At 39.4% G+C, this 26,886-nt stretch overlaps 2 protein-coding genes across 4 annotated transcripts; both read right to left on the bottom strand.

Annotated features, from left to right (window-relative positions):
* Positions 1 to 1,733: 1,733 nt before the first annotated feature.
* tuba5 (tubulin alpha 5) lies at positions 1,734 to 6,049 on the bottom strand. 2 transcript variants are annotated; one of them, XM_017468580.3, is made up of 5 exons: positions 5,887 to 6,049; positions 3,675 to 3,897; positions 3,304 to 3,452; positions 2,521 to 3,201; positions 1,734 to 2,320 (listed from the first exon to the last, which is right to left on the bottom strand). In XM_017468580.3, the coding sequence occupies exons 1-5, from the start codon at positions 5,887 to 5,889 to the stop codon at positions 2,027 to 2,029; spliced, it is 1,350 nt and encodes a 449-aa protein (XP_017324069.1). In that variant the 5' UTR covers positions 5,890 to 6,049; the 3' UTR covers positions 1,734 to 2,026. The 2 variants fall into 2 exon arrangements, with proteins under 2 accessions (XP_017324069.1, XP_047011631.1); XM_047155675.2 differs by lacking the exon at positions 3,675 to 3,897 and adding an exon at positions 3,950 to 4,175.
* Positions 6,050 to 8,115: 2,066 nt separating this feature from the next.
* On the bottom strand, positions 8,116 to 26,886 carry LOC108265931 (kelch-like protein 12). Of its 2 annotated transcripts, XM_017468789.3 has the most exons (13): positions 26,756 to 26,853; positions 25,823 to 25,925; positions 24,165 to 24,415; positions 21,786 to 21,939; positions 15,992 to 16,209; positions 14,897 to 15,046; positions 14,196 to 14,310; positions 13,617 to 13,723; positions 12,404 to 12,599; positions 11,322 to 11,480; positions 10,980 to 11,078; positions 10,705 to 10,891; positions 8,116 to 9,366 (listed from the first exon to the last, which is right to left on the bottom strand). In XM_017468789.3, exons 3-13 carry the CDS (start codon positions 24,345 to 24,347, stop codon positions 9,240 to 9,242), a joined length of 1,695 nt encoding a protein of 564 aa, XP_017324278.1. In that variant the 5' UTR covers positions 24,348 to 24,415; positions 25,823 to 25,925; positions 26,756 to 26,853; the 3' UTR covers positions 8,116 to 9,239. The 2 variants fall into 2 exon arrangements, with proteins under 2 accessions (XP_017324278.1, XP_017324279.1); XM_017468790.3 differs by lacking the exon at positions 25,823 to 25,925 and having other exon boundaries at positions 26,756 to 26,886.

A 26,886-nucleotide genomic window follows, 5' to 3' on the forward strand; every position in this document is an offset into this window, starting at 1 on the left:
GAAAAAAAAAAGTGACACTTCTTACCTTTAAATGGGTTATGCTGTATGTACAAGTATTCACTTTAGCTCAATCAACATGGACTTATTTGCTTGTTACATTAAAAAAATTCACAGTTCACTGTTTGAGGAGGAAATATACATCACTTTGCAGAGTGAGCTGCTTGTTACTAAGAAAAGATGAGGTTCAGAATGATATCATTCTGATCTGCAAATTACCACATACGAGGCAAGTTGAATGCAGCATAAGTTGCCCTTAGGTATGAATAAGTGTGTAAATGCATGTGCACATGGTGCCTTGTGATGGACTGGTGTCCCATTCAGTGTTTGTCCCCTCACCCAGTGTTCCTGGGATAGGTTTTGCCACACTAACCAGGATAAAGTGGTTAGTATAGAGTAAGGGTGTCCTATCTTATCCGGAGAGGGCCGGTGTGGGTGCAGGTTTTCATTCCAACCAAGCAGAAGCCACACCTGAGTCTATTGGATACCAAGATCAACTGATTAAAAAGGTGGAACAAGATGTGGCTCCTGCTTGATTGGAAGGAAAACCTGCACCCATACCGGCCCTTTGCAGATAAGATGGGATACCCCTATTACAGAGTACACATGAATGAACAATGACTAATCTTTTAGTATGTAGAATGTGTCAGCCTCCCTTCATCAACAGAAAGATACCACCATTTGGCCGTGTCTCGATTGTGGGCCAGAAAAACATCCTCCATACCATCATACCTGCCTGCCATAAACTGGTACTGTTCATTCATACCAAGCAAGATGGTTTCATGGACAAGCATTCAAACTCTGTTCCTTGATGATGGAAAATGAACCTGAATTTGTCCAATAACTAAATTTCCACTGCTTAATCATCCAGTTCTGATGTTGAGAGCACTTCCTAGTTTTCTGTTCAACAACTGACAGTCTTTGGATGTTATAGGCCATGTGTCAAATCATTGTTTGGTTGTGACCTATTTGATTGCATGACCCCCATTTCACTTTATCCCAAGAATTACCCATTATCTGCAGTTTTAAACTTTAAGCAATTACTTTAACCTTTACACAAAATGCCTGCAGCCACACTGGCCCATTGCTGATTTAAGACAACTGTGACAACAGAACTTCACTATGGTTTAATAAAGTGAATAACACTAGGGTCATATAGCATTTGCTATGAAATGCAGTCACACTATATGCCCTCTTCAATATGGCTAAAGTTCTAGCGACATACTCAGTCCAAGTGGACAGGGTAATGTTCTGTGTGGCAATACCTTTTATTGCCAGACCTCCAGTGAGCTGGCCTAGAGTCATGTTCACTCACTGACTCCAATTGTTGAAATGCACACACACACACACACACTCTGAATTTCAGTTTAACTAACAATGCAAGGGACATTCTGTGATGCATGCACCTGCTGCATTTGTTCACAAACTAGCTCAACTCCATCATTTTGGGATGTTGCAGAGAGGTAGGTTAACTAAGGTGGTCATTTCACAAGGGTGTGTTCATCCTCAGTTTTTATTGAAGCTAATAACTTATGTTAAATGTGGTGCATGTGTTTGTAGCTACATACTGGCTGTATTTATATCAACCATTATGTTGAGTATTTACATAAATGTGTTCTTTGCTTAGCTAGACATCAAACAGTGCCACATAAATGCAGCCCATGTCAATCCAGCAAAACTAGGCATGGAAATTTCCAGATTACATGTAAAAAAAAAAAAATAACACACACACAATACATGTTTAAAGGAAATTTATTCAGAACCATTGCACAGTTGGTGGAAACAACCATATAGACAGGTAACAGTGTTAAGAAAAATGCCAAATAAAACCAAAACATTTGTTAATTCAGCAAATACTTTAACTCTGGGGAAACAAAGAAAAATGGAATGAATGTGGCACTGACTGTAGGACAGAATAAGACAGATACACAGAAAAAGACAGACATTAGCTCCCTTTCCTTTGGGACAAACTGTGGCAGCCTGGCAGTGGGAGGTAAAAGTGCTTCTACCACTAACCTCCTCCTGGAGATCAATACTCTTCTCCTTCCTCTTCATCTTCAACAGACTCTGTGCCAACCTCTTCATAATCTTTCTCGAGGGCTGCAAGATCCTCTCTGGCCTCAGAGAACTCTCCCTCCTCCATGCCTTCACCCACATACCAGTGGACGAATGCACGCTTGGCATACATCAGGTCAAACTTATGGTCCAGACGTGCCCAGGCTTCAGCAATGGCTGTGGTGTTGCTCAGCATGCACACAGCTCTCTGCACCTTTGCCAAGTCTCCTCCAGGAACCACTGTAGGTGGCTGGTAGTTGATGCCAACCTGGTGAGGGGGGATAAATAAGTGAAAATTTAGACAGGAAGGCAATCAAATTTTGTTGCACCTAACCAACTAGTCCATTTCAATTAATAAAAATAAATACTTCAAAGTGAGAAGCCATACAGTTTAGACAAGAAAAAAAAAAATTGCACTTTGCATTCAGTTTCCCCCCCCAGCTCTACACCATACAGCCTTTCCCTTACCTTGAATCCAGTTGGGCACCAGTCCACAAATTGGATGGAACGTTTGGTCTTGATGTTGGCAATGGCAGCATTCACATCTTTAGGCACCACGTCTCCACGGTACAGCATACAGCAGGCCATGTACTTGCCATGGCGTGGGTCACACTTCACCATCTGATTGGATGGCTCAAAGCAGGCACTTGTGATCTCAGCAACAGAGAGCTGCTCATGGTAGGCCTTCTCAGCAGAGATGATTGGTGAATAAGTGACCAGGGGGAAGTGGATTCTGGGATATGGCACCAGGTTGGTCTGGAACTCAGTCAGGTCGACATTGAGAGCACCATCAAAGCGCAGGGATGCCGTAATGGAGGAGACGATCTGGCCGATAAGCCGGTTCAGGTTGGTGTAGGTTGGCCTCTCGATGTCCAGGTTGCGACGGCAGATGTCATAGATTGCCTCGTTGTCCACCATGAAGGCACAGTCTGAGTGCTCCAGTGTGGTGTGTGTGGTGAGGATAGAGTTGTATGGCTCCACAACAGCAGTAGAGACCTGAGGTGCTGGATAAATGGCAAACTCCAGCTTTGACTTCTTGCCATAGTCAACTGACAGGCGCTCCATCAGCAAGGAGGTGAAACCTGAACCAGTGCCGCCACCAAAACTGTGGAAGATCAGGAATCCTTGGAGCCCGGTACACTGGTCAGTCTATGAATAGAGATGGGGAGGAAAAGAAAAACGTGTCTTTACATTCCAAAGACATCAAAATCCAAGTATCAACATCGTAAAATGCATTTTATCTGGACTTACCAGCTTGCGGACACGCTCCAGAACCACGTCAATGATTTCCTTGCCAACGGTGTAGTGGCCACGGGCATAGTTATTAGCTGCATCTTCCTTCCCAGAGATGAGCTGCTCTGGGTGGAAAAGCTGCCTGTAGGTGCCAGACCTCACCTCATCTGTAACAAGACAGATTGCATGTTTAGTCATAAGCCACTCTGGCTAAACACCTACACTTCTCTGGCTCACTTCAAAAATCCCCTTTAAAATTTAAATCACTTTGTAAGACAATACAGATTCACGGCATTTAATCAAAAGGCACACTGATCAAATAGATAATGGTAGTATAGGTTCTAAAAATTCAAAATCAGATTCCTGTGCCACTGCTCATGCCAACTTACCAATGACTGCAGGCTCCAGATCCACAAACACAGCTCGTGGCACATGCTTCCCAGAGCCAGTCTCGCTGAAGAAAGTGTTAAAGGAGTCGTCCCCGCCACCAATGGTCTTATCACTTGGCATATTGCCATCAGGCTGGATACCATGCTCTAAGCAGTACAATTCCCAGCATGCATTGCCAATCTGCACACCAGCCTGGCCCACGTGGATGGAGATGCACTCACGCTGCACATACACACAATGCAAGAGAGGAAAAACAGTTAAAATGGCTGCTTACCCACCACAGTGGGCTCCAGGTCCACAAATATGGCCCTGGGTACATGGTGGCCTGAGCTGCTTGTATTGAAGAAGGTGTTGAAGGGGTCCTGACGGGAATAGGGCAGTGATGTGGCTTCTTGCAGCACACCGTCAGGTCCCACACCATGCTCCAGACAGAAGAGCTCCCAGCATGAGTTACCTATTTGAATGCCAGCTTGGCCCACATGGATTGAGATGCACTCTCGCTGTAGGCCAACAACAGCAGCAATCACAAACTCCATGCTGAAATTCAACCTACTCCATTTCATGTCTAATTACATGGAGAACATTCCTTCACCCCCCCAGCCTTAAGAAATTCTATCATTTTTAGATCACCACTTAAGACAAAATGTACCAGTTACACAACAGTTATAAAATGCAAATATGTAATCTACGGCGACATGGCAAGGTTTGATTTTTGAAGTTCCAAAGCCCTGACTGATGGAAGGTATACCAGGAACAAAAGGTTACATGCAAGGGGCTTTATTTTAAACCAGCTTTATTTTAAACCAGGGTGCATAATCCTGCCTGAAGGAATACATTCAAACTTGAACCAAGAGCTACAGTTCAATAAAGTCTAGAATAGGGAGAGGCCATCAAGTATTGACATATTACCCCACAGGATGTTTTTCTGAGCACATTTCAAACAAGCACTTTTTAGAAGTCTGATCACTGAACAAGTCCTGAATTTTTTTTTTTAAGGATTTAACAGTCCCATTAAAAATAAGAAACCCACAAAAAAAGAGAAAGTAACAGTATTGAAGCTGTCCTGAAACACAAAACTCAATTTTTTTTTACCATTTTCCCCCCACATTCAATCCACTCACTGACATGATTTCTCACAAAATGTACATGTTCACATAATAGTTCTCCCCTCCCCACATTAACACAGGACAAACTGTCTTATTGTCAGTGTAGGCATTACAGAGGGTCGACTTAGCCGATTATTTATGGATGCTTATTATCGTAAAGAGATTTACATCACTGATGGGACAAAATATCAAGTTTTGAAGAGTCACCTCAGCCTAAAGTAATGAAAGCATGCGCGTGAAACGAAGAACAAAATGAAGGACGGAGGTGAGGGAGCGCGTGGCGCACACAACCCTCGTGTATTAAAGCTTCACTTCCTCCTATTCAGCATAATGTTGAAATATTACAGAGGAAAAATGGCGTTGACAAACCGTTAGAAATATACTATGTTACATTATATTACATTTATACACATCCTCATTTATGGTTCGATATCGTGTAGATTTAAACTGAGCTAGTTGAAAAGCAGTTCCTCGACGCTGAACTGGCCTGGGGCAAAGTCTGTCGTTTCACATAAATTTATGAACATTCATGAACAAGGAAACGGCTCTGACGTTCAGTTTAAAATGGGCGACAGGAAGACAGTCGGCAAAAAAAGGGGCACACCCCAAACCTCAATAAGTAGGTAAAGTTCAACTTTCAACAAGTTTGGCTCGAACTTCTGATCTTTCTCCAAGGTTTTCTTCCTCCCATCCCCCAATCCCCTTACTGGAGGGCCTCAGACATTCCGCCAATTCCTCCAGCACACTATTACAGCTCAAAGTTATACAACTCACAGAAGGAACGGTTAAATAAAATCCCACAAAAAAAGCGTAGAATACAAACAGCATTGAACATCTGTTTATCTGAAGTGATGTGTCATGAAGCTTAAACTGAAAAAAAGTTGTATAACTTAAATAAATAAATAAATAAATAAATAAAATCATGCATGTAAAATGGAAGTCGCACAGAACCCAGAAAATCTACTGATGCGCACCGAGGTAATGAATATGCGGAAATTTAGGCCTCAGCTAGAAGCCAATCAAGCACCTTTGGCGCCTTTTCTACTTCAAACTAACAGTAAAAAATTTAAACAAAAAATGAGCATTAAAAAGTAAACATGCTTACCATTTTGGACGAGTTGTAAATGAATTCTACCGAAACAACGAGAAAAAATAAATTTCAACGCGAAACAAGGCGTAAAGAGAGAAAAAGAACGGCGTTGCGGCTCCGTTGACTGTAGACGCGTTACGTGTCTCCGCCAACACAGCAGTGTGAAGAGAAGCGCGCGTGCGTTCAGCCTTTATACCCTGCGCGCGGAGAGACTCCTCCTGCAGCAGCGCGAGCCTGTCCGAAGTTCTATTGGCGTAGTTATTTTTTTAAACAGGATTTTTTTTTTTTTTGCAAAACATCTTAAAACACATTTGATATATTTTATTACTCACGACTAAGGAACATTTTAACGTTTATATTAGCGCCTGACTCAAATTTTTAGGCACTTTTGTGGCATAAAGGGGCGGTTCCCTCTGAATTTCAAATCTCTGAACGCAGACAGGTGTTTACTGTTCCGGCGACTATTGTTTTCAAACGAGCCTATCGGAAGCACGGCTTCCACTGAACTATGTCGACACATGACCCTCACACCCACGTGGTTCTGACCCAAACTGTTGCCACAAAGTTGGAAGCTCACAACTGTTACAGTGTCTTTCTATGGTGTAGGTTATGATTTCCCTACACTGGAGCTAAGAGGCCCAAACCTGTTCCAGAAATGACAATGCCCCTGTGCACAAAATGAGCTCCATGAAGACTCAGTGTGCCAACGTTGGAGTGGAGGAATTCAAGTGGCCTGCACATAGCCCTGACCTCAACCCCAATTAACGACTTTGGGATGAATTGGAAGGCCAACAGACCCTTTTCACATGAAGTCATGTAACTTCTGTTCTGACTCAAAACAGTGTATGGTTACTTCCTCCAGCACAGTGGAACACTATGGAGTTTACCCAATCCATTCTACAGTACATCTTCCAGAAATACGTCTAGACTCTAGATGATGTACAGCGACTTGCAGAGAAAATTTCACTTATGAAACGTTCTAAACTTGATAAAGTATACAAGTCCAGCCCAGCTTACATTAGCAGAGAAGTTAGGATAAAAATAGTTGTTAGCCTTCTCTTCTGCATATAAAAAGTCTAAGTCCTTATTCTTGATTAATGTACTGTAATACAGAATGCAAACTCTTGTTGCAATTGTTTCCATATTACAAATGTTAGCTATAAATTGTGTACTGTTAGATAAAAATCAGTAACATATTCATGGTTAATGTTGTGTCCTTTCACCAAAACATTGCATTGGAATACAGTTTCGAACATAGTTGTCAATGAGATGACAGTGAGAGGACGATGTCACAGGTCCATGAGAAAAAATGAGGAGGCTCATCATCTTCAGCTTTATTTATTTTTATTTTATTGATTAACGTTATCAAAAGAATGAAAATATAAGAACCAGTAAATATGTAAAAGTTAATTTCGTGTTTTGTGTTGTTAGTTAGCACGTTCCTGCATTTTCCTGAAGTATCCAGAATGCGTATGGTAAAACGGAAGTATGTATACACTGCTTTGCAGAAAGGTAGAAGTTTTCTGACGTCATTGTGAAAAGGGACTACTGCACCCCAGGCCTCCTCGCCCAACATCAGTGCCTGACCTCACTAAAGCTCGTGTCTGAATGAACACAAATCCCCAAGGCCACGTTCCAAAATCTAGTGGACTATTTTCCCAGAAGAGTGGAGGTTATTATTAAAGCAAAGTGGGGACTACATCTGGAATGGTATAGTTTTGGAAATATTCTCTTAGAAATGTTGTAGTTAGTCAGTCACTTGTGTAAAAACAATGAACATTTTTTGATTATTCGTCTTGTACTAATCTTGTGTTTATACAATTAAAATGTTCTAGAATGTATATATCCTGCCCACAGGGGCAGATCTTCAATTACAGTAGCAGCAAACATGGTTCATCTGTATGTTTTTAGCTAGGCATCTTCCTGCATACTATTCCCTTTTTCAACCATCATTTGGTTGAGAAAATAAAATGATTGGAGTTCATTCATTTCGTTGAAGTTCTGCAGGTCGGCAGTTATGTGACAAGCACTTTTCAGAGGAGTGTTTTACCAGCACAGGGCAGTATGAGAAATCCTCCACAACCTTTAGCTTGTTTGCTGAGCTATTGTCAAGTTTGTTTAGATTCAGCAGGGATGTGGTGCAGCTCAAACATTACTGGCTATTAAATAACTTAATCAAGGACTTTAACATAGTCATTCTCACTTCCTGTTTCAATAAGAAATACATCAACATATGCAACCTAATCATAGCTCTTAAGCAATTCCATAGGGACTTTAATGAGACCAAAGTACAGACATTTTATTACACTTGGTGGTAAACTATTCAACTTACAATTATGTCAGTCCTGGCACCATACATTTTGCAAAACATTACACAACAGCAAATGTCATTGGTCACTCAAAAATGAGCATATAGTTCATAATACAAATAATTAACAGATATTCAAGATCTGTGTTTAACAAACATTTAAGTAAATCCATACATTCATTCAGATTCACGATTAAAATCGAGTACATACATGATAGTGATGTTCACCTTATGGCAATTCCAATGATTTAAAGGTACATCAAGTGACTTTCCCCCCCACAGTTACGTAACTGTGGAAAAGGCTTGAAACATCCTGGATTTAAAAACAAAACAAAAACATATTCCACACTTCTAGCTGTGTTAATAATATTTTCTTCACATTTATTTATTTCTACTTACTGCACCTTTAAACGTGAGGCATTGAGTAGGGTTCTTACTTCTCTTAGTACAGACTGGGACACCAAGAAAGCAGGAAAGGACAGTGAAGAAGACATATTGGTGCCAACATGGAAATCTTGTACATTGTTCATTTCCAGTCAGAAGAAGTGATGTCTTCCTTTACAATCCTAACATGTCCATATTTTCAATCATACCTTGTATTCCTTCATAGCAAAGGCCGGTGTTGTGATGTGTTGAAATATGAAGCACACGTTATAGTGTACTTCTGCATTTTCAGTCTTTAACACATCAGTAGTTTAAAATATTGCACTTTGTAGACTTCATCCACATGAACCTCACATATAACCTCAGACAGCACAGAACCCCAGGGTAATGGATGGTTGAGGGCAGACAACACAGCGTGCTCCTCACAAACATGGCAACACGACTAAGGTCCGAATTTAATATTACAGTATAATAATGAAAGGGGTGTTCATGTGATCTGTTTCCAGGTTGCTTCCTCTGCCATGCTACTTCCTCTTCCATGCTAATACACATAGTCACATGTGGCACATAGTCATGGCAACATTGTAGACCAGTCACAGGCGTTAGCTGGCAAGCAATACTCCAAAAATCCGATTCAGGAGAGTCTTTGCCTGTTTAGGTTCTGGCAGCCATGTTTTCATTTCTCTCTGAGCACACAAACGCCTGCATCACAACGTTGTGTAGCCATGGAGGTCACTACCTCCCAGCTGTCCAGTACAGGGTCGTAGCACTCAATACTGCTGAGAAGGGAGTTGCCATCATATCTGTCAATGGGGTAGAGGAAAGATAATACAAGAGATGTTAAATTTGACTGTACTAGTAAAAAGTAGAAGTAAAGAATAAAATGAAAATCTTCGATTATACAGAGCATGTACCATACAAGCCCCTGTGAATTACAGGTGCATCTCAAAAAATTTGAATATTGTGGAAAAGTTTGTTTTTGTCTGTAATTTAATTCAAAAACATTAATACATTCTAGATTCATTACAGAAAGTGAAACATTTCAAGTCTTTTTTTGTTTTAATCTTGATTACGGCTTACAGCTCATGGAAATTAAAAATCCAGCATCTCAAAATATTAGAATAAATAATTTATAATACAGAAATGTCGACCTGAGAAGATCTCTAATCAGCTAATTAACGCAAAACACCTGCAAAGGTTTCCTGAGCCTTTAATCTCTCAGTCTGGTTTAGTACACAACTACAATCATGGGGAAGATGAAAGGAAATGTTGCATTTCATTTGGAAATCAAGGTCCCAGAGTCTGGAGGAAGAGTGGAGAGGCACAGAATCCAAGTTGCTTGAAATCCAGTGTGAAGTTTCCACAGTCAGTGATGATTTGAGGTGCCATGCTGGTGCACTGTGTTTTCTCGTCAAAAGTCAATGCAGCATCTACCAGGAGATTTTAGAGCACTTCATGCTTCCATCTGCTGATAACCTTTATGTAGATGCTGATTTCCTTTTCCAGAAGAACTTGGCACCTGCCCACAGTGCCAAAACTACTAGTCTGGTTTGCTGACCATGGTATTACTGTGTTTGATTGGCCAGCCAACTCATCTGACCCAAACCCCATAGAGACTCTATGAGAGACACCAGAGCCAACAATACAGAGGAGCTGCAGGCCGCTATCAAAGCAATCTGGGCTTCCAGAACACCTCAGCAGTGCCACAGGCTGACTGCCTCCATGCCACGCCACACTGATGCAGTAATTCGTGCAAAAGGAGCCCCAACCAAGTACTGAGTACAAAAATACTTTTCAGAAGGTTGACATTTCTGTATTATAAATTCTTTATTCTAATATTTTGATATAGTGGATTTTTTATTTGCGTGAGCTGTAAGCCGTAATCAAGATTAAAACAACAAAGGCTTGAAATATTTCACTTTGTGTGTAATGAATCTAAAATATATGAAAGTTCTACTTTTTCAATTAAATTACATTTAAAAAATGAACTTTTCCACAGTATACAAATTTTTTGAGATGCTCCTGGAGCTGGTACTTATAGAAAGAGCACATTAATATAAACCAGTCATTTGAATTATAGTCTGTGTAATTGTCAGAGCTGCATGTTGGGCATAAAGAAATAAGCTAATCATAGATCATACCCTGCAATGGCGTACAGTCGTCCCCTAAGCACGGTGGCTCCAACATAGCAGCGTGGAGTGGTCATGGGTGCCACAGTAGTCCAATAGTCTGTCCGGATATTGTACACTTCTACAGAGGACAGGTGAGCTGTGCCATCAAACCCTCCAACCACGTAAATGTGGTCATTTAGCAGAGCCACTCCTGCACCTGAGACATTAAATACAAAGCAATACAAAGATTCAGAAAGTGGCCTATAATGGAGCAAATAAAATGTTGGATTGTCACAAAAGCTAACCTGAACGTTTGTTGGCCATGGGAGTGACGCTGGTCCAGTGACCGGTGTGTGGGTCATAGCGTTCCACTGAATTAAGGATGTTCAAACCATCATAACCACCTGTTATCACATAACCTCAATATCATTCATAAATACATACAACGTTTGTATTGTGTGTTGGTGTGTGTGTGCCCAAGAATCAAAATGTAATCCTCAAGCTCAACAATATGCAGCTTTTTTTATACATCAGTTAGGGTAGGTGATGCCTTTTTACTTTTCCCATCGTATCCTTAATAACATGCCAGCTCCATGCGTCCAGGATTTGCTCAAATTGAACTTCTCCACTGTGAACATGCCACATACCCAAGCAATAGATAAGTCCACTGGCCACTACAAGCCCAGCTCCTTCTCTGGCTGTCTGCATATCCCCCAGCATGCTCCACTGATCAATGTTCGGGTCGTATCTCTCCATGCTGGTGTGCCGCCGACTGCCGTCAAAACCACCAGCCACGTAAATCATATCTGAAAAGGAAACACGGACTCACAGGAGTTAGTTTATATCCTCCAATTATGAATTTAAAGAGCAGTGAAGGTATGTACAGCATGTTTATGATTCTCTAGACAAAAGCAAACAAACTATATTATTCAGCTGAGTTAATCTGGAATAATGAAAATATACACTACCGGTCAAAAGTTTAGACACACTCATTCTTTATGTATTTATTTATTTATTTTCACATTTTATAATAATAATAATAATAATAAGAATAATAATAAAGTTATGAAAACTCTGGAAGAACACAAATGGAACTATGGGAATTATTTTGTTATTAAAAAAAAATCCAAAATAAATCAAAATAATTTAATATTTTATTATCTTCAAATTAGACACCCTTTTTGCCTAGAATTTCCAGAAATGTATTCTTGGCATTTTCTCAACCAATCAGGAATCCCCCTGAGATGCTTTTTAAAGAGGAGTTCCCACTTACGCTGGACACTTACTGGCTGCTTTTCGGAATATTTTGCTCTGAGTCATCAATTTAAAAAATGAACATTACAAACATTTAAATCATACACCTCCAGATCAAAAGGTTTTTAAGATTATGAGAAACATTTAATTCAAGTGTTTCCAAACTGCTGACGGGTAGTGCATGTGTCATTAAAATCTTTCTCAGACATCCATATATGTTTTGCAAATAACAAGATGGTTTCTGTAATAGATACACCATGTATACATGCTTTGGGCAATCCCCAGATGTATAACATTCCATGTGGCAATGAGCAACTCTCAAAACGTGTTTGGTAGGCAAGTCAAACTGCTAGATTTGCAACGGAATTTGAACGCGTTTCAATTTTACACTGTAGTATGACTGCAGTTATTGCAAATTATTAGCGGAACTTATTTTTAAAATGGTTTCTTAAGTGAGAATGAAAGACTGCTGCACCTCCTAGCGTAGTCGCTCCAGCCAGGCCTCGTCGAACATTCATTGTGGCGACGGTGTACCAAACTCCATCTTCGTCTGCTGTGTAGTCCAAACACTCGACTGAACTGAGACGTGACCGACCATCGTAGCCTCCGATCACATACACGCGGTCATTGAGGGCAACAGTGGCAACATAGCGGCGTTTTCGTGCAATGTTCTGGAATTTTTCAGGGCAAAAATGTTTTCATGATGATTGGTATTAGAACTGTAAAATGATTTAGAACAAGATATTTTAATTTTTATTCACAAACAGCAAAATGTCCTACAAGAATATGTTGACAGATCACTTGGACGTCCTATATAGCGCAAAAGAAATAAAGCCTGGTTTAAGAGTAATTTGTTAATTACTCCTGAACCAGTTTTCCGTTTTACCAAGGGATATAAAGAGAAACCTTCAATGCAAAAACATCTTTTGCTTTCATTCATGGAAGCCATGAGAGAGGTCGTGGTCTGTTTTAAAAAAAAATTTAAATTCTATTTTTAGTCTGTATTATGAACATAATAAAGCTATTTTTGCCCTCGATAACACACTTGCCTTGTGAGCCTGTGTTCCTGAGATAACAATCAGCTGTAGTCAGAGAGGCGTTCCTAATTCATGGGACTGTCACTTTTCCAATAATAAAAGCTACAAAATACTTTTCCACTGGTACAAGTGCATACCATTTTACATAGCGCTATAGCAAAATTCATCGTTTAAAGTTTATTCTGAGGCAAACTTTCCATAAATGTCAAAGCATACTGTGATATATCAAAGGTTTCTCTGTCAAACACTTTTTAACACCCCCCCCACACCCCAACCTTGAACCTCCAGAAACTCAGGAACTGCAGCACGCGGAGCAATGAAAAGATAATAAGTGGATCGTATGACCACAGCTCCGCCCTCTAGTATGAACCTCCCATGAAAACATTCCACTCTATGGTTTTATGATGCCTGTAATGCTTTAACTACACATTTATATATCTTGGCACATTTTCAATCTCATTGTCTCATTGTAAATCTCATTGCCTATTATGCTTCTGCCACTACATCAAAAACCCTGGAGCAAAATGGGCTCTGATTATAACAGTTTACAGTTAAAACAATGAATTAATGAAAAAAACAAACAAACAAACACTTGAACCATTGTGTCCAGCAATGGATATACACAGTAAACAGTCCTAAATCATCACTCACAGGTAGAAAACTCCACTCCTGGGTTTTGGGATCATATTTCTCGACAACATCAATGGGTGACTGCTGACTGCCAAACCCACCGATCACCAACAGCACTTCTTTGGCACCTAAAACCAAGTAATTGTTTCAGATAAACTGTTTGGGTCTGAACGTATCAGGGCTTGTGCACCATTTTCTATTACTTTTCTTGCACAAAAAAAAAAAAAAAAAAAAAAAAATAGCCCCAAAATTTACGATATAGCCAAAAGTATGTGGACACCTGAGCATCACACTCATATGTGCTTGTTGAACACCCCATTCCAGATTTAGTCCTCCTTTTCTATTATAATAACCTCCATTCTTCTGGGAAGGCTTTCCACTGGATTTTGAAGTGGGGATTGTAATTCAGCCACAAGAGCATTAGTGAAGTTGGGCAGTGATGTCAGACAAGAAGGCCTGGAGCCTGGCAACAGTGGGGTGAAGGTCCACATACGAGATTGATGGTCAAGTGTCCATATTCTATAGGTGTATATACAAGTTTACTTCTGCTTTTACAAGAACTCTCTGTTGAATGATGCAGAGCTGTGTGTAGAAGCAGACCTAATCTGGGTTGTGTTCGAGGCCCCTGCATCTCACTGCGTAACTCAGGCCTCAGGTGAAACTTCTTGGCTTCATCCACAAGGTCTCTGCAGGCTAAGCTACAACGAATAAGAGGCTAAAGAGGGGGAAAAAAACAAAACAAAAACAACAGGCATATTGCCATGACAAAACCACTCACAACTAATCACACAACTGATTACATTGTCATTACAGGGTGTATGCCAGTATTGTCAAGGTACATTATAATGCTATTTCAAAAGCCAGTTGAATGTAATTGTATTTTTGCAAACTAATATGTAGTTATTATTTCCTAAATATAAAACACACTTCAAAATAAGTCATCCATAAAAAAAAATTGGTCTCCATAAAGAGACCAATTTTGCTCAAAACAAGTTTTAATCGGCTTGAGCATGTGCTGTTCTCTAGCATCTCTGTATACGCTCAACAACAGGTACTTATTAAAGCCGTTAATTAATGAAATGTAATTTTAAACAGCTTTTCAGGACATGCAGGCGTCGGGTCACTGTAGGGCAGATCACACTTCCCCCCCATCACTAACCACTGTACTAGGTGCCTGTAATATTTTTTACTATTATCAATATTCACTTGGGAATGTGTAAGGGACCACTGGTCTAAGACGATGAAGTGTGAGGACTGCAGGAACTGGTGGAGATGATTAAAAACATGGCAGAGAAACTGACCTCGGAGTCGATGACGTCAGTGATGTAGCGCGGCGTGAGCAGAGGCATGCGCACGTATTCCAGCATGTCCGCCAGGTATGGCTCTCGTTCCTTCCTGTTGTGCTTTACCCAATTTAACACCGCCTCAAACACTGGCTCCTCAGAGTCCACCTAAACACACACAAACACAAAAAAAATAAAGTAAATGTACCAAGATCGCTGAGAGAAACGTTCGAAAAACCATGGCGCAATGTTACTTCTTAGCTCTGAAAGAGTTTTTTTTGTAAGCTAGCATAAACACAAGGCAGTACAAAGCATAAAAACCTCACAAGACTGTTCTATATCTAACTTTGCATCAAAATAATGAAAACTGCATGCCACCATTTTTTCAGGCTGTCCGATATACATAGCAATTCTAGTGATGATGTGGAAAAACAAAACATCTTTCTGATTAATACGGAAGGCTATAAATCTTAACTAAGCAATTTCAATTATGCTTTTATCAGAGGAGAAGAAAACAGTAAAAAAGAGAAAGAAATTAATAGTTAGCACTTTGTGACTGGAATACTAGCCAAAAGAGGGAAATGGGCTGAACACAGGGGGGTAATTAAGTAGATTTACTCTCCATCATCTCACACTGTCAAACTGGCCTGAACTGGCTACCTGTTTCTGTGCATTTGTGTGTGTGGTTTATAATGGGGCAAGTATGTGCCAGCTCATATGTCTCAACCGTCATAAGTAACGGTCATCATAAACCGTACAGCTTCAGAACAGATAATGATCAAAACCGCCTATGGTGTAAATTTCAGGCATGAAACGTTTCATGGACTTTAATCAACTCTTCCTACAATTTGCCATTAACACTTGTTTATTAAGCGTCTCAGACTCATGTCTAGTCTTCTGATCTACAAATAGTTCCAACGTAAGCAAAGGGTTAGCAATCCATGAATAGGCCAAATGGAAGAATTACATAATTAAGGGATGAGAAGCAGTTTTTAAAATGGTCCAGTGGCTGGATTCATGAGTTTGTCATGGATCAGCAATAAACTTATTAATACAGCAGTTGTAGGTGTGGTCTCAAAACATTTTCAGATCCACATGCTGAGTATACCCTACCTGAATCTCATCACATTTGATGAGCTTTTCCACTTCACTCTGACTGAGGAGCATGAACTCTTCATGTTGCACCACCTCGGAAAAGTGCTTCTGCGAGAAAAGCTCTGCTGCCTGCATCAGGTCAACGCAGTTGTGTGTATCTGCAAAGTCTCGGATACCCAGACAGTTGGTCGGGTCTAGCTGACTGTTGAGAAAATCACAGCAAGCCCTCTTCACACCTGAAGAAGGAGGAAGGAAAAATAAAAGTATTTATAAAAAAAATTAATAAATAAATAAAATAAAATAAAAAACACAAAAGAGGATAGGAAAGTAAGAATGAAAAAGAAAAGTGAAAAAAATGAGGCACAAAAAGAGAGATGTTAAGAAGGACAGAAATGCGTCATTCTTGGATAGAGTTTCACTATATGACTGTTTACTAATTCATACGTAGTGTTCAATTATTGCTAGGCATACATAATTGAATACAAATAACCACGAGCATATCCAAAAGCCCTATTCTAGACACGGCAAGGAAAACCAATGAAAATCTGAGCCCACAACATAATGCCCAGGCTGGCAGTATATCAAAATAAAACAAATGCATTATTCACTGCGTGCAGTATTTACACAAGTAAACTCGTGGGGCCTTTCCAACAGAACATAAATCAGCAGAGGCAAGTACCAAATGCTCTTAAATGTACCGAAGGCAAATAACTAATCGCTACTTTTTTGTGCTTGTAACATCCATTATATTTTTATATGAATTTAAAAAAATATTTCCTTTCCTTAATTTAAAAAATAAAACAAAAAATGGCATGTGATTTGTGTATTTCAAGTGATGTTCAAATTGTTAAGTAAGACTGTTTACCACTTCACCTTCACTGAACTATGTAACATACAGTCAGGTCCATAAGTATTCAGACAGTAACACAATTTATCATCGTTTTGCCTCTGTACAGCACCACAATGGATTTGACATGAAGCAACCAAAATGTGATTGAAATGTAGACTTTCAGCTTTACTTCAAGGGGTTTAACAAAAATGTTGCTAGCTGTTTAGGAATTACAACGGTACATTCTTAAAAAGAAGAAATGCACCGGTGAGCTCAGCAACACCAAAAGGCCTGGAAGACTACAGAAGATAACTAAAGCAGATGGATGCAGAATTCTTTCCATGTTGAAGAAAAACCCCTAGTCAAGAACACTCTGGAGGAGGTAGGTGTATTGTTGTCAAAGTCTAAAATCATGAGATACCTTCTTGAATGTAAATACCACTGGTAACACTCAAAAAAGAAAAAAAACTTTAATTAACTTCTTAATTTTAAGATTAACTTGTACCAGACTGATGGGAAGAGAAGAGTATGGAGATGATCCAGAGCCGAGCACATCATCTGTCAAACATGGTGGAGGAAGTGTTATGGCATGTGCATGTATGGCTGCCAATGGAACTGGGTTACTGATATTTATTGATGCTGTGACTACTAATCAAAGTAGCAGGATGAATTGTGAAGCATACAGAGCTATACTTTCTGCTCAGATTCAGTCAAATGCTGCAAAACTGGTAAGATGGTGCTTCACAGTACAGATGGATAAATACCTAAAATGTACAGTGAAAGCACTCAAAGGGTTTCTTAAGGCAAATAAATTAAATGTTCTTAAATGTCTGATGACCTCAACCCAACTGCACATGTTTTTCACTTCCTGAAGACAAAGCTGAAGGCAGAAAGACCCACAAACCATCAGCAACTGAAGGTCGCTGCACTAAAGGTCTGGCAAAGCATCTCAAGGGAGGAAAATCAGCATCTGATGATGTACATGGGTTACAGAATTCAGGCAGTCATGGACTGCAAAGGACTTGCTTCCAAATATAAAAATAATCCTAATATGTATGATTATGTTTGTAGGTCCAATTACTTTTGAGCCTGTGAAAATGGAGGGACTGTAAAACTTGGCTGTAATTCTTAAACAGTTAATACAATATTTTTGTTAAATCCCTTGAATTAAAGCTGAACGTCTACACTTCAATCACATCTTGAATGGTTCATTTCAAATCCACTGTGGTGATGTACAGAGGCAAAATTACAAAAACTGCGTAGTTGTCCAAATACTTATGGACCTGATGGTATAGTAATACCATGTGGAATTAACAGAACAATTCCACGAGGAAGGCAAATGTCTCACAGTTTCAACACGCAAATGAACGGCAGCTAAACAGTAACGATGGCTTGCACTGGGTCATTTCTTGTTGTTTGCTCACAAGCACAGACTTGTGCTGAACTCAATCATGCAGAGTGGCTCTGTGCTTCAGAACAACAAAGAGCTCTGTGCAAACAGATCACCTCCAGCAAGCAGCTGAGTACCATGTGGCTGCCATTTTCCCCTTAAAGTGGCAGCATTAAGGCCAGATGTCTCTTCAAAACCAGAACCAAAAACCTAGCTTTTGGATGTACTTTCCTAATTAATTGGTTACACTGGTTAATAAAAGCTTTACTCATACCTCTAGCTGTGCAGCATATTTTTGCAGCGCACAGACACAATTTAGTCAATGTGTATATAGTGTTAAACATCAAATACATAAGCTCACTGAAACTGGACAGGACCAGGTGTTTTTCCTATCTTAAACTCTCCAGTTTTGGTGAGCCTGAACCTACTGTAGCTCAAGATTATTGTTCCTGGCTGAAACTCGATGTGGTCTTATGCTATTGTAGACTATCTGCCTCAAGGTTTAGCATGTTATGAGATACTTTTCTGCTCACCAATGAATGAAACACGGAGGAGAAGACGACATGGACTACATTGGCCTTTAAGCACTCACTGAAGCAGCTCTTAGCTTCAGTATGTGATGGGTTCAGTTTCAATGCTGAATTCACTCTGGTGTGTGCTGCAATTTAGAATCAGCAGATAAACGAAGTTTCAAATAAGGTTGTAGACCGATATGCATACTTAAAATGCTTAACTAGTGCATAGAATTGTGGCTACCATTGCTAGTACGTTCCAAAACACTAGTAGTAAAGCTGTTTCGATGCATTGTAATAAAAGGTGACAGAGTGACTGTCAGTTCTTACAGTAATTCTACCATATCAGGGGTTCCTAAACATGGTCACACTAGATTTACAAATAGGGGTTATGAGAGAAACTCATAATCTCCTCTTTTGTTTCATTCAATTATTTTACAAAATGAATATTGGAAATTTTGATGCCAGATTGTGTGCGCTAATTCTGGGAGTCATATTCAGACAAGCCAATTAACATGTGCCATTGTCTTTTTCACCGTCCTGACAAGCTGTACTAGTGTAGTTTAGCAAAGCAAACGGACACGTGTACTATTGTGGACCAGTACTAACACTAACTGGTTTTCCAATTACAGTTACTGTTTGCATTTTAAAAACCTCTCATTATCACCTTCACACCCACTGAAAGGTCTTCTGGATTTTCTAGATTAGTAAATACTTTTGAATGTAAGGTCGGAGTTTTTGATTTGGGAAGCAGCCAAACAATCATGTCAACAGAGGAAAGTTTTAAGAGGAACACAGCAGTTAAAGTTGCTGTGCATAGACATCACTAAACATTTTACATTTCAATTTGGAAACCTGACAGACAGGGATGTTTTGGCTCTGATGTGCTGTCTAGTGAACATCGCTTTTAAATCGAAAGATTTGTGCGTGTGAATAATAATAATGCCACTTGCATAGTGTCACAGCACCAAAAATTTGTACTATATATTGTGACACACTGGTTGCAGGAAAGAAATACAGTAGGAACAAATCAGAAGAAAACATGAATCTACATTACGATGGGCCTGCACATTTTGGTCACTGATTATCATAAAGTTGTACTAGGAAATCTAACGTGTTATAATGCATGTTGCTTAGAAGGTAAATCTGTTGGACACATTTACATACCCATTTTATAGAGGACATGCTATGTGGAATTAAACGTTACATATAGTAAAATGATACATATTGTAAATATGCCCTATTTCAAAATCAGTAAATCTCTACACCCCTAGTAGGTGCATTTTTCAAAATGTAGTCATGACATTAAACAAGCCAGAATTCACTTTGAATACTTGCATGAATCTGACTGGATGTTTCCATAAATCTAAACATGGATACTCAAAACCACAAAAAAAAAAGCAATGAAGAAGCCATGATGCATTACAGTACAAATTCAAAGTGTGAGAAATTTGCTCGCGCAATAGATCTTGAATGATGTTACACCAAATCTAGATCCTATGCAGTTTGGCAGTCGACAAAACCATTCCATAACACACAATCTAATCATGGATTTTGTGTATAAGGCCAGCAATATGTCGGGTTCAGTGTGCACATTAAATCATAACTGATTTTGCCAAGGCGTTTGATGCGGTAGACCATACGGTAGCACTACAATGCATTCTTGATCTTGGAGTGAGACCTGGCCTTATTCCATGGATTTGTAGTTTTATGACCGACCGTCATCAGAAAGTGCTTTATCCGGGACATATTTCTGACTGGGAATACCCCTCATGTGGTGTCGCACAGGGAACTATATTAGGGCCCGTAATCTTCCTAGCACTGATCAACAGTGCTCTCCAGAATGAAATAGACCACTGGAAATATGTGGATGACATGTCCATGGCTCAGAGGTGGAATCCTCAACTACCCTGTACCCTCCAATAGACATTGAATGTTCTTGACGTTTGGGTAGAGGAACACAAAATTAAACGTGACCCAAAGAAATATAAGGTTTTACATGTCACAAGTATGAGACAGGTACCGACCGGCTTTTCCGTTACTCGTTATTGAACAGAACGTCTTGGAAGTCTGTGACATTGTTAAAGTTCTGGAGGTCACCATCCAGAGTGAGTTGAGATAGGATAGTCAAGTGGATCGCATGTTGACGTCGGCCAAAAAAAAAGTTTCGTGCTCACCGTTGGTTAAAGAAATTTGGTGTCCGAGATCCTGAACTGGTTACCATCTCTACAGGGTATGTGCGCCCTGTGCTGGAGAATGCAGTTCCTGTGTGACACAGTTCTTTGACTGCAGATCAAGTTAAAAGGCTGGAAAGTGTGCAGAAACGGGTCTGTAAAAGTATACTTGATCAAAATGTATTTAGGGTACCCAGATGTTCTGTGTCTCCTTGGACAGTGCACTGTAGCAGAGAAACGAGTTCAACTTTGTCTTGACTTTACCAGAAAGCTATTCAAGTCTAATTTCAGACACAGGCTACCCCTCCCCTCTCAGGGAGGAGCTTACAGGTCACCAGACAAGGAACTCAAATAAACTGACAATCCCAAGATGTCAAACTGAGCGATATCAGAGATCACCCATTCCCTATATGTGCAGACTTCTGAATTTTACCATTGTAATATGGGATGGTTGATGTTAGATTAGTAATCAGTATGTCTTAATACTGTATATTTTCAAATGTGGTTTAATTAGCATTGACATTTTATTGTAACAGCAAATTAATTCAATGTTCTTCATTGACGAGCGTCTTTAAGAACCTGTAACAATGCTGAAAAGTCAATAAACAAGTTACTATTGTCTGATACTGCAGTGTTCTGTGGGGAAAAATCCTTGTCTATATCTCATGTCTAATGTTGACATTCCCCTCACTGCTTGTTTAGATTGCTATAAAACTTGTGTATATTCAGACATCTGGTGCATGCACTTAGGCGGGAAAAGCAATGATAGGTTCTGCCTAACATGGTTTTAACAGTACTGAGTCGTCTTGTACTGACAGGTATAAGCACCAGCAGCACAACCAAAGGTATGTGTGGTGGGCAATGTTCCTGTCACATGACCTCAGGAGACCATTTTGTTAGTGTTTACCTTTAAGCTGGAGCAGGCAGGCAGCAGGAAGCAGCTCCTGCACATTCTCTACAGTAACCAACACCGTCTCAGTGTAAACAAAGTCCAACAGAATCTCCATGGTGGAGGCTGTGAGACCCTGAATATCCACAAAGGACTTCCCTTTCTCTGCCAGCTAGAAGTGGGAAAGAAGAGAGGGCAGTTGGTAGAATATACAGTATGTTATAGCTACTTATACCGCAGCATGGATGGATGAATTCCCCAGTCTGATTGGTCAGATGATGTGCGTTATTTTTGTAGAACACTGTCCCGACAGGATTTTGCGATCACGGAAATTAACGCAAAACCAAGCAAATAGCACTATATTCAGAGGAGCTTGCAATTTTTCAAAATGACCACAGGTTTTGGCCAAGACGTGTCATGTGACATCACAACACACATTCAGCCAAAGCGTTCTTCGCTAAAGGGTCTTATTTATCAACAAACATCACTGTGAAAGACGACCATGCATAACAATTTCATGCTATTGCAATTTCGCCAATCCAAGTAGTTTTCCGCAAAAAAAAAAGCACAAAAAAAAACTCTGCAAGTTGAATCACAACCGCAACAAAAGCAAACATTTTGGCTACAACAAATCACAAAAAAAAAAAAATTCTGCAAAATCCTGCACGGACTGATTTATGGAAGACGTCTCAGTTGTAAACACTTTGTAACAATCACAGTGCTTTGTAAAGTTACCCAGCACAGGGAAGTCTTCAAGACAGGAGTTTATGCTTTCCGGTTTCGCTGTACAATGACCATTTTTGGTACCTTTCCATTTCTTAAAAATTTGTGTCACTAGTTGCATTGAGAAATCAGTAATAGTGGATAGATTTTTGGGGAATACATCTGAAACTTGAAATGAAAGGGTAAGTTAAAGTTGGTCCACTTTTTAAGGAAAGAAAACAAGCACATTTTAAAGCTCTGGCCTAATGCATTACTAATACCCCTAAACCTCACGTACAACTCCTAAACCCTACCTGCATTGTTCTCAAATGCATGAATGGCAAGTTCTAGAAAAGTGGGTCAACTAGACAGAGTATAAAGCTATGAATCACGACTGAGTTTTAACCACTTTTCCACAGGTTACATTCATTCATACAACACAGACCCACAAAACACATTTCTCTAGGTTGTCTTGGATGGCTGAAAAAGACCCATGCACTTTGCAGGTCATTTGCTAAACAAACACAGTGGACACTAAAAGCACCCATATACAATTGCGAATGTTTTTTGTATAAATATTGTCTTAGCAATATAGTCAGTGTCATTATATCATAGTATAATAAATAGAATTATATTTAATAATAGAATTAATTATTATTATTATTATTATTATTATTATATGTCTTGCCACCATATTCAGCGTGTTTATGAATATGAGATCCTACCATAATCTGTCAACAAGTTCCTTTTTCACTATGTTACTCAAATTAGTTCACTAAGCTAAAAACTCTAAGCTAAATATCAGCCATAAAAAAAACCTGAGAGTAAATAAATAAATAAATAAATAAATAAATAAATATTAGCATGTTTAATACAGAGGACTTTTAAAAAAACAAAACACAAAATATACACACAATTAAAAGTCCAATTATAATTTGTGCACTGATGCATTACTTGTTTTTCCAATCCCTACAGTACAGTCACAAATTTGCTGATGTTTATCGACTGATGTATAACGGCCTTAGGCTTCCATTTGAAGTTTATAGTAAACAGGGTTCCCAGTCTTTTCTAAGCACAGACAAATTTTTGTCTACTTAATTATGCAACTGTGGTTCTATCAACCAAGGGCTTTCTTTGTTTCATATTACGCATATCAGTTGTTGCTGGACATGGGCATTTATGACTATCAAGCTGTTTGGGTTCTCAGGGGTGCAACAGAGTACTGTAGTGTTCCCTAGGAAACACTATTAAAGTATGAAAAAAAACCAACAACAAAAAAACTCACACAGATGGGAGATAAGAATCTATTGCTTGCTATGGAGGACAGATTACCTGTAGCTGCTATAGGCATTATATTCAAAAGCTGCTAGGGAGATAGCTCTATAGGGTGAACGTGAGGTTTGTGTACGAGGTGAGAAGAAGAAGGGGAACTATGGCTGTATGAGAGCGGGGTGTAATATAGCAAAAACTGTGTGAACTGCAGCTACAAAGTCTCAGCATGCATGCCCATGAGCACACAATAACATCTAGGAGAGTCTCACCACCCCTAGTGGTTAGAAGAGGTGAAACAGGTACGAATGTGGCAGATTTGTATTGCCTTAAATAGACTACACATCAAAGCACCAACACTAGTCATTTCAGACGAGTTCAGCACTACAACACAGGGTCAATAGACCAATATACCTCTGTGCTTACCTCACTGGTGAACATAGCACAGAAGTAATCACTACAGGCAGCCAGTACGATACGGTGGGCAGGAAAATCTGTGTTCTCCACTCTCAGGGTGATGTCACACAGAGTGTTGCTCTTCCTCAAGGCGTTCATGGCATTCAGGATGGACTTGGCATGGGAATTGGTCATGATGTCCTTGGGCGCCATGACAACAGGCGACGGAGGGGAGCGACACTTCCACAGGCAGTGCAGGATGATGGAAGTATGATGTGGGGCTGTGTCCATAAAATAAAAAAAATATGTCAGTGAAAAAGGCTGACTGATCTGTACAAATATTATTGAGGAAAAAAAAAGTAATAGAGTTCAACATGCTATAATAACATGCTTTGTGAATACAGATCAGTTTAAGATGCCCCAATTCCACTTCCAATATGGTACCGATATCAGAAATACAAGTATTAGAGGTGTGCTCAAGCAAGCTTTAAGACAAGTTATTTCCCCACATATGTATGAGATATATGTTGGTTAATTCATATTAATGCCATAAAATCAATCAGTGGAATGGAAAACATGTCGAATTCAATCCGATATTGATCCAGTCAGATCCTGAACACTGGGTGTGAGGCAGGAATGCACCCTGGAAGTGTCACCAGTTTATTACCGGGCACCATAGACACATATCCACATACTCATTCACACCTAGGGACAATTTATCACAGCCAATTCACCTACTACAAGGTTTCGGGAGGTGGGAGGAAACCTGCACGGACACGGACAGAGACTCCACGCACACATTAACTCGGGTTCGGTATCGAACCGGTAACCCTGGAGCTGTAGAGAGACAGATTTCTGCAAAGCAATATAAGTAAGTCCTGGAATTGAGCTAAAAACAGACAGAACCTTTAGAAGTGAAAGCTAAAAAAAAACCAACATCATTATATTTACAGTGTCTGAAAGGATTTATTTACAAATTAAAGAATGATATAAGGGGCTTTGTTTGAAATTTTATTTATTCATTCATCCTTGAGGGGCCCTCATCATTCTGGTCCTAAAGGTGTAAATAAAATAGTAAAGTAGTGCATCACAGAAACATACACTAGTGACAGTATAATAATTCCTGACAGTCAGTGATGCACAAGTACTGACAAAATACTTCAAATATATATTATTTATGATACTGGAATACCTGTCTTTCTAGAATTACTGTTAACTAAGTCGTGTCCTGACTTAGCTAGTAAGCTGGCTACTCTGAATACTTATTTAGCCATTTAATAGTATACCGTTTTATATTAAGCTCATGACGTTAATATCACAGTTTTTTAAAAAATTATTATTATTTTCAAGGCCTGAGGCTTCACCATGGCGCAAATGACACAATTAGCAGACATTTACTAGTTACAAACAGTCAACAGTGCTGACTGGAAGCAGCTCGGCTAACAGTTAGTCACACAGCAGGTCGGGTCTCTACTAGAAATCTGGTTAGCCTGTTAGCTAAACCTACCTGCCTGCCTGCCTGACAGCCTACATGCCGCTACTAGCTAGCCTGTTATTAGCCATCTACATGTCACACATTAGTGTCTAATTTAAACATTGCTACTATTCAAATAAAAGGTAAATCTTTAACATCTACTACGTGGTCATCACACGAATAAAAATCACCCCCACATTAGTTATATACACACCAGTAAGAGCAGGGACACACACTCCTTGGGTGTAAATGTTGCTGAGCGTTATAGCGCTACACCATCCGCCCAAAGAGCTTCATACTCCAGCACGACTCATCCTCTGCTGAAAGAACGAGCTAGATAAAACAACACCTCAGCAAAAAGAAAAGCGTGTGTGTATTCTTCGCTCAATTCTGTAAACTTTTCCAAGGAAGAATTCCAAGTAAAACGAGTTGGTTCAAGTGATAGTGGACTGAGCTGCAACTTCTCCTCAGCCAAAACACTGCACGTCACTACGTAACGAGATGAAGGCGGAAACCAGACGTGTGGACTGAACCGCCATCTTCCACAGGGCACCTTAACACCATCATTATACTGGCTAAAACATCCATTCGTTATTTAACTCTATACACTAGTTTATTTGCTTAACTCTATTCACTAGATTCATTACTTAAGTCTGTTCACTGGATTCATTACTTAACTCTATTAACTAAATTCATTGCTTAACTCTATTCAGTAGATTCATTACTTAACTCGATTCATTAGATTCATTACTTAACTCTGTTCACTAGATTCGTTGCTTAACTCTATTCACTAGAAACAGTATTTGGTGTATTAATGGAAGATGGTCATACTTAGTTTGTGTGAAATATCTTCTTTTATTTTAGGGAAGTTTTATACTCACAAATGCCTTAAACCATTGTTACATGTGTTTTATATATATATATATATATATATATATATATATATATATATATATATATATATAATAAATCTCTGAAATGTTGAAACAAAAATGGTCAGAAGACTTTTTAATTAGGACCTTAAATACTTATATAAAGTTATTATTTTGTGTTAGACTGTGTATATTTTCTTACGACATTTGTTAACATGTACTGCATGTGTTAATTCTTGAATTACAATAAAAAAAAATAATAATAATAAATTCACCGCCATATTCGAGAGGGCAAACTTCTTCTTCTTCTTCTTCTTCTTCTTCTTCTTCTTCTTCTTCTTCTTCCTCTTCCTCCTCCTCCTCCTCTTCCTCTTCTTCTTGCCTTTCTTGGCGCTTTACATCCTAT

The sequence above is a fragment of the Ictalurus punctatus genome, chromosome 5, assembly GCF_001660625.3.
Source record: "Ictalurus punctatus breed USDA103 chromosome 5, Coco_2.0, whole genome shotgun sequence".
Classification (NCBI taxonomy): domain Eukaryota; kingdom Metazoa; phylum Chordata; class Actinopteri; order Siluriformes; family Ictaluridae; genus Ictalurus; species Ictalurus punctatus.

Excerpts from the sequence above, each read along its gene's own strand:
- tuba5 (XM_047155675.2), bottom strand. Across the intron at positions 3,453-3,949 it reads CCTGGAGCCCACTGTGGTGG|ATGAGGTGAGGTCTGGCACC; the intron begins GTAAGCAGCCAT and ends GTCTTGTTACAG. Across the intron at positions 3,202-3,303 it reads TGGAGCGTGTCCGCAAGCTG|ACTGACCAGTGTACCGGGCT; the intron begins GTAAGTCCAGAT and ends CTCTATTCATAG.
- LOC108265931 (XM_017468790.3), bottom strand. The coding sequence starts at position 24,347 with ATGGCGCCCAAGGACATCATGACCAATTCCCATGCCAAGTCCATCCTG. Across the intron at positions 15,047-15,991 it reads TCAAATGTGATGAGATTCAG|GTGGACTCTGAGGAGCCAGT; the intron begins GTAGGGTATACT and ends GTGTGTGTTTAG. Across the intron at positions 9,367-10,704 it reads CGACTGTACGCCATTGCAGG|ATATGATGGCAACTCCCTTC; the intron begins GTATGATCTATG and ends CCCCATTGACAG.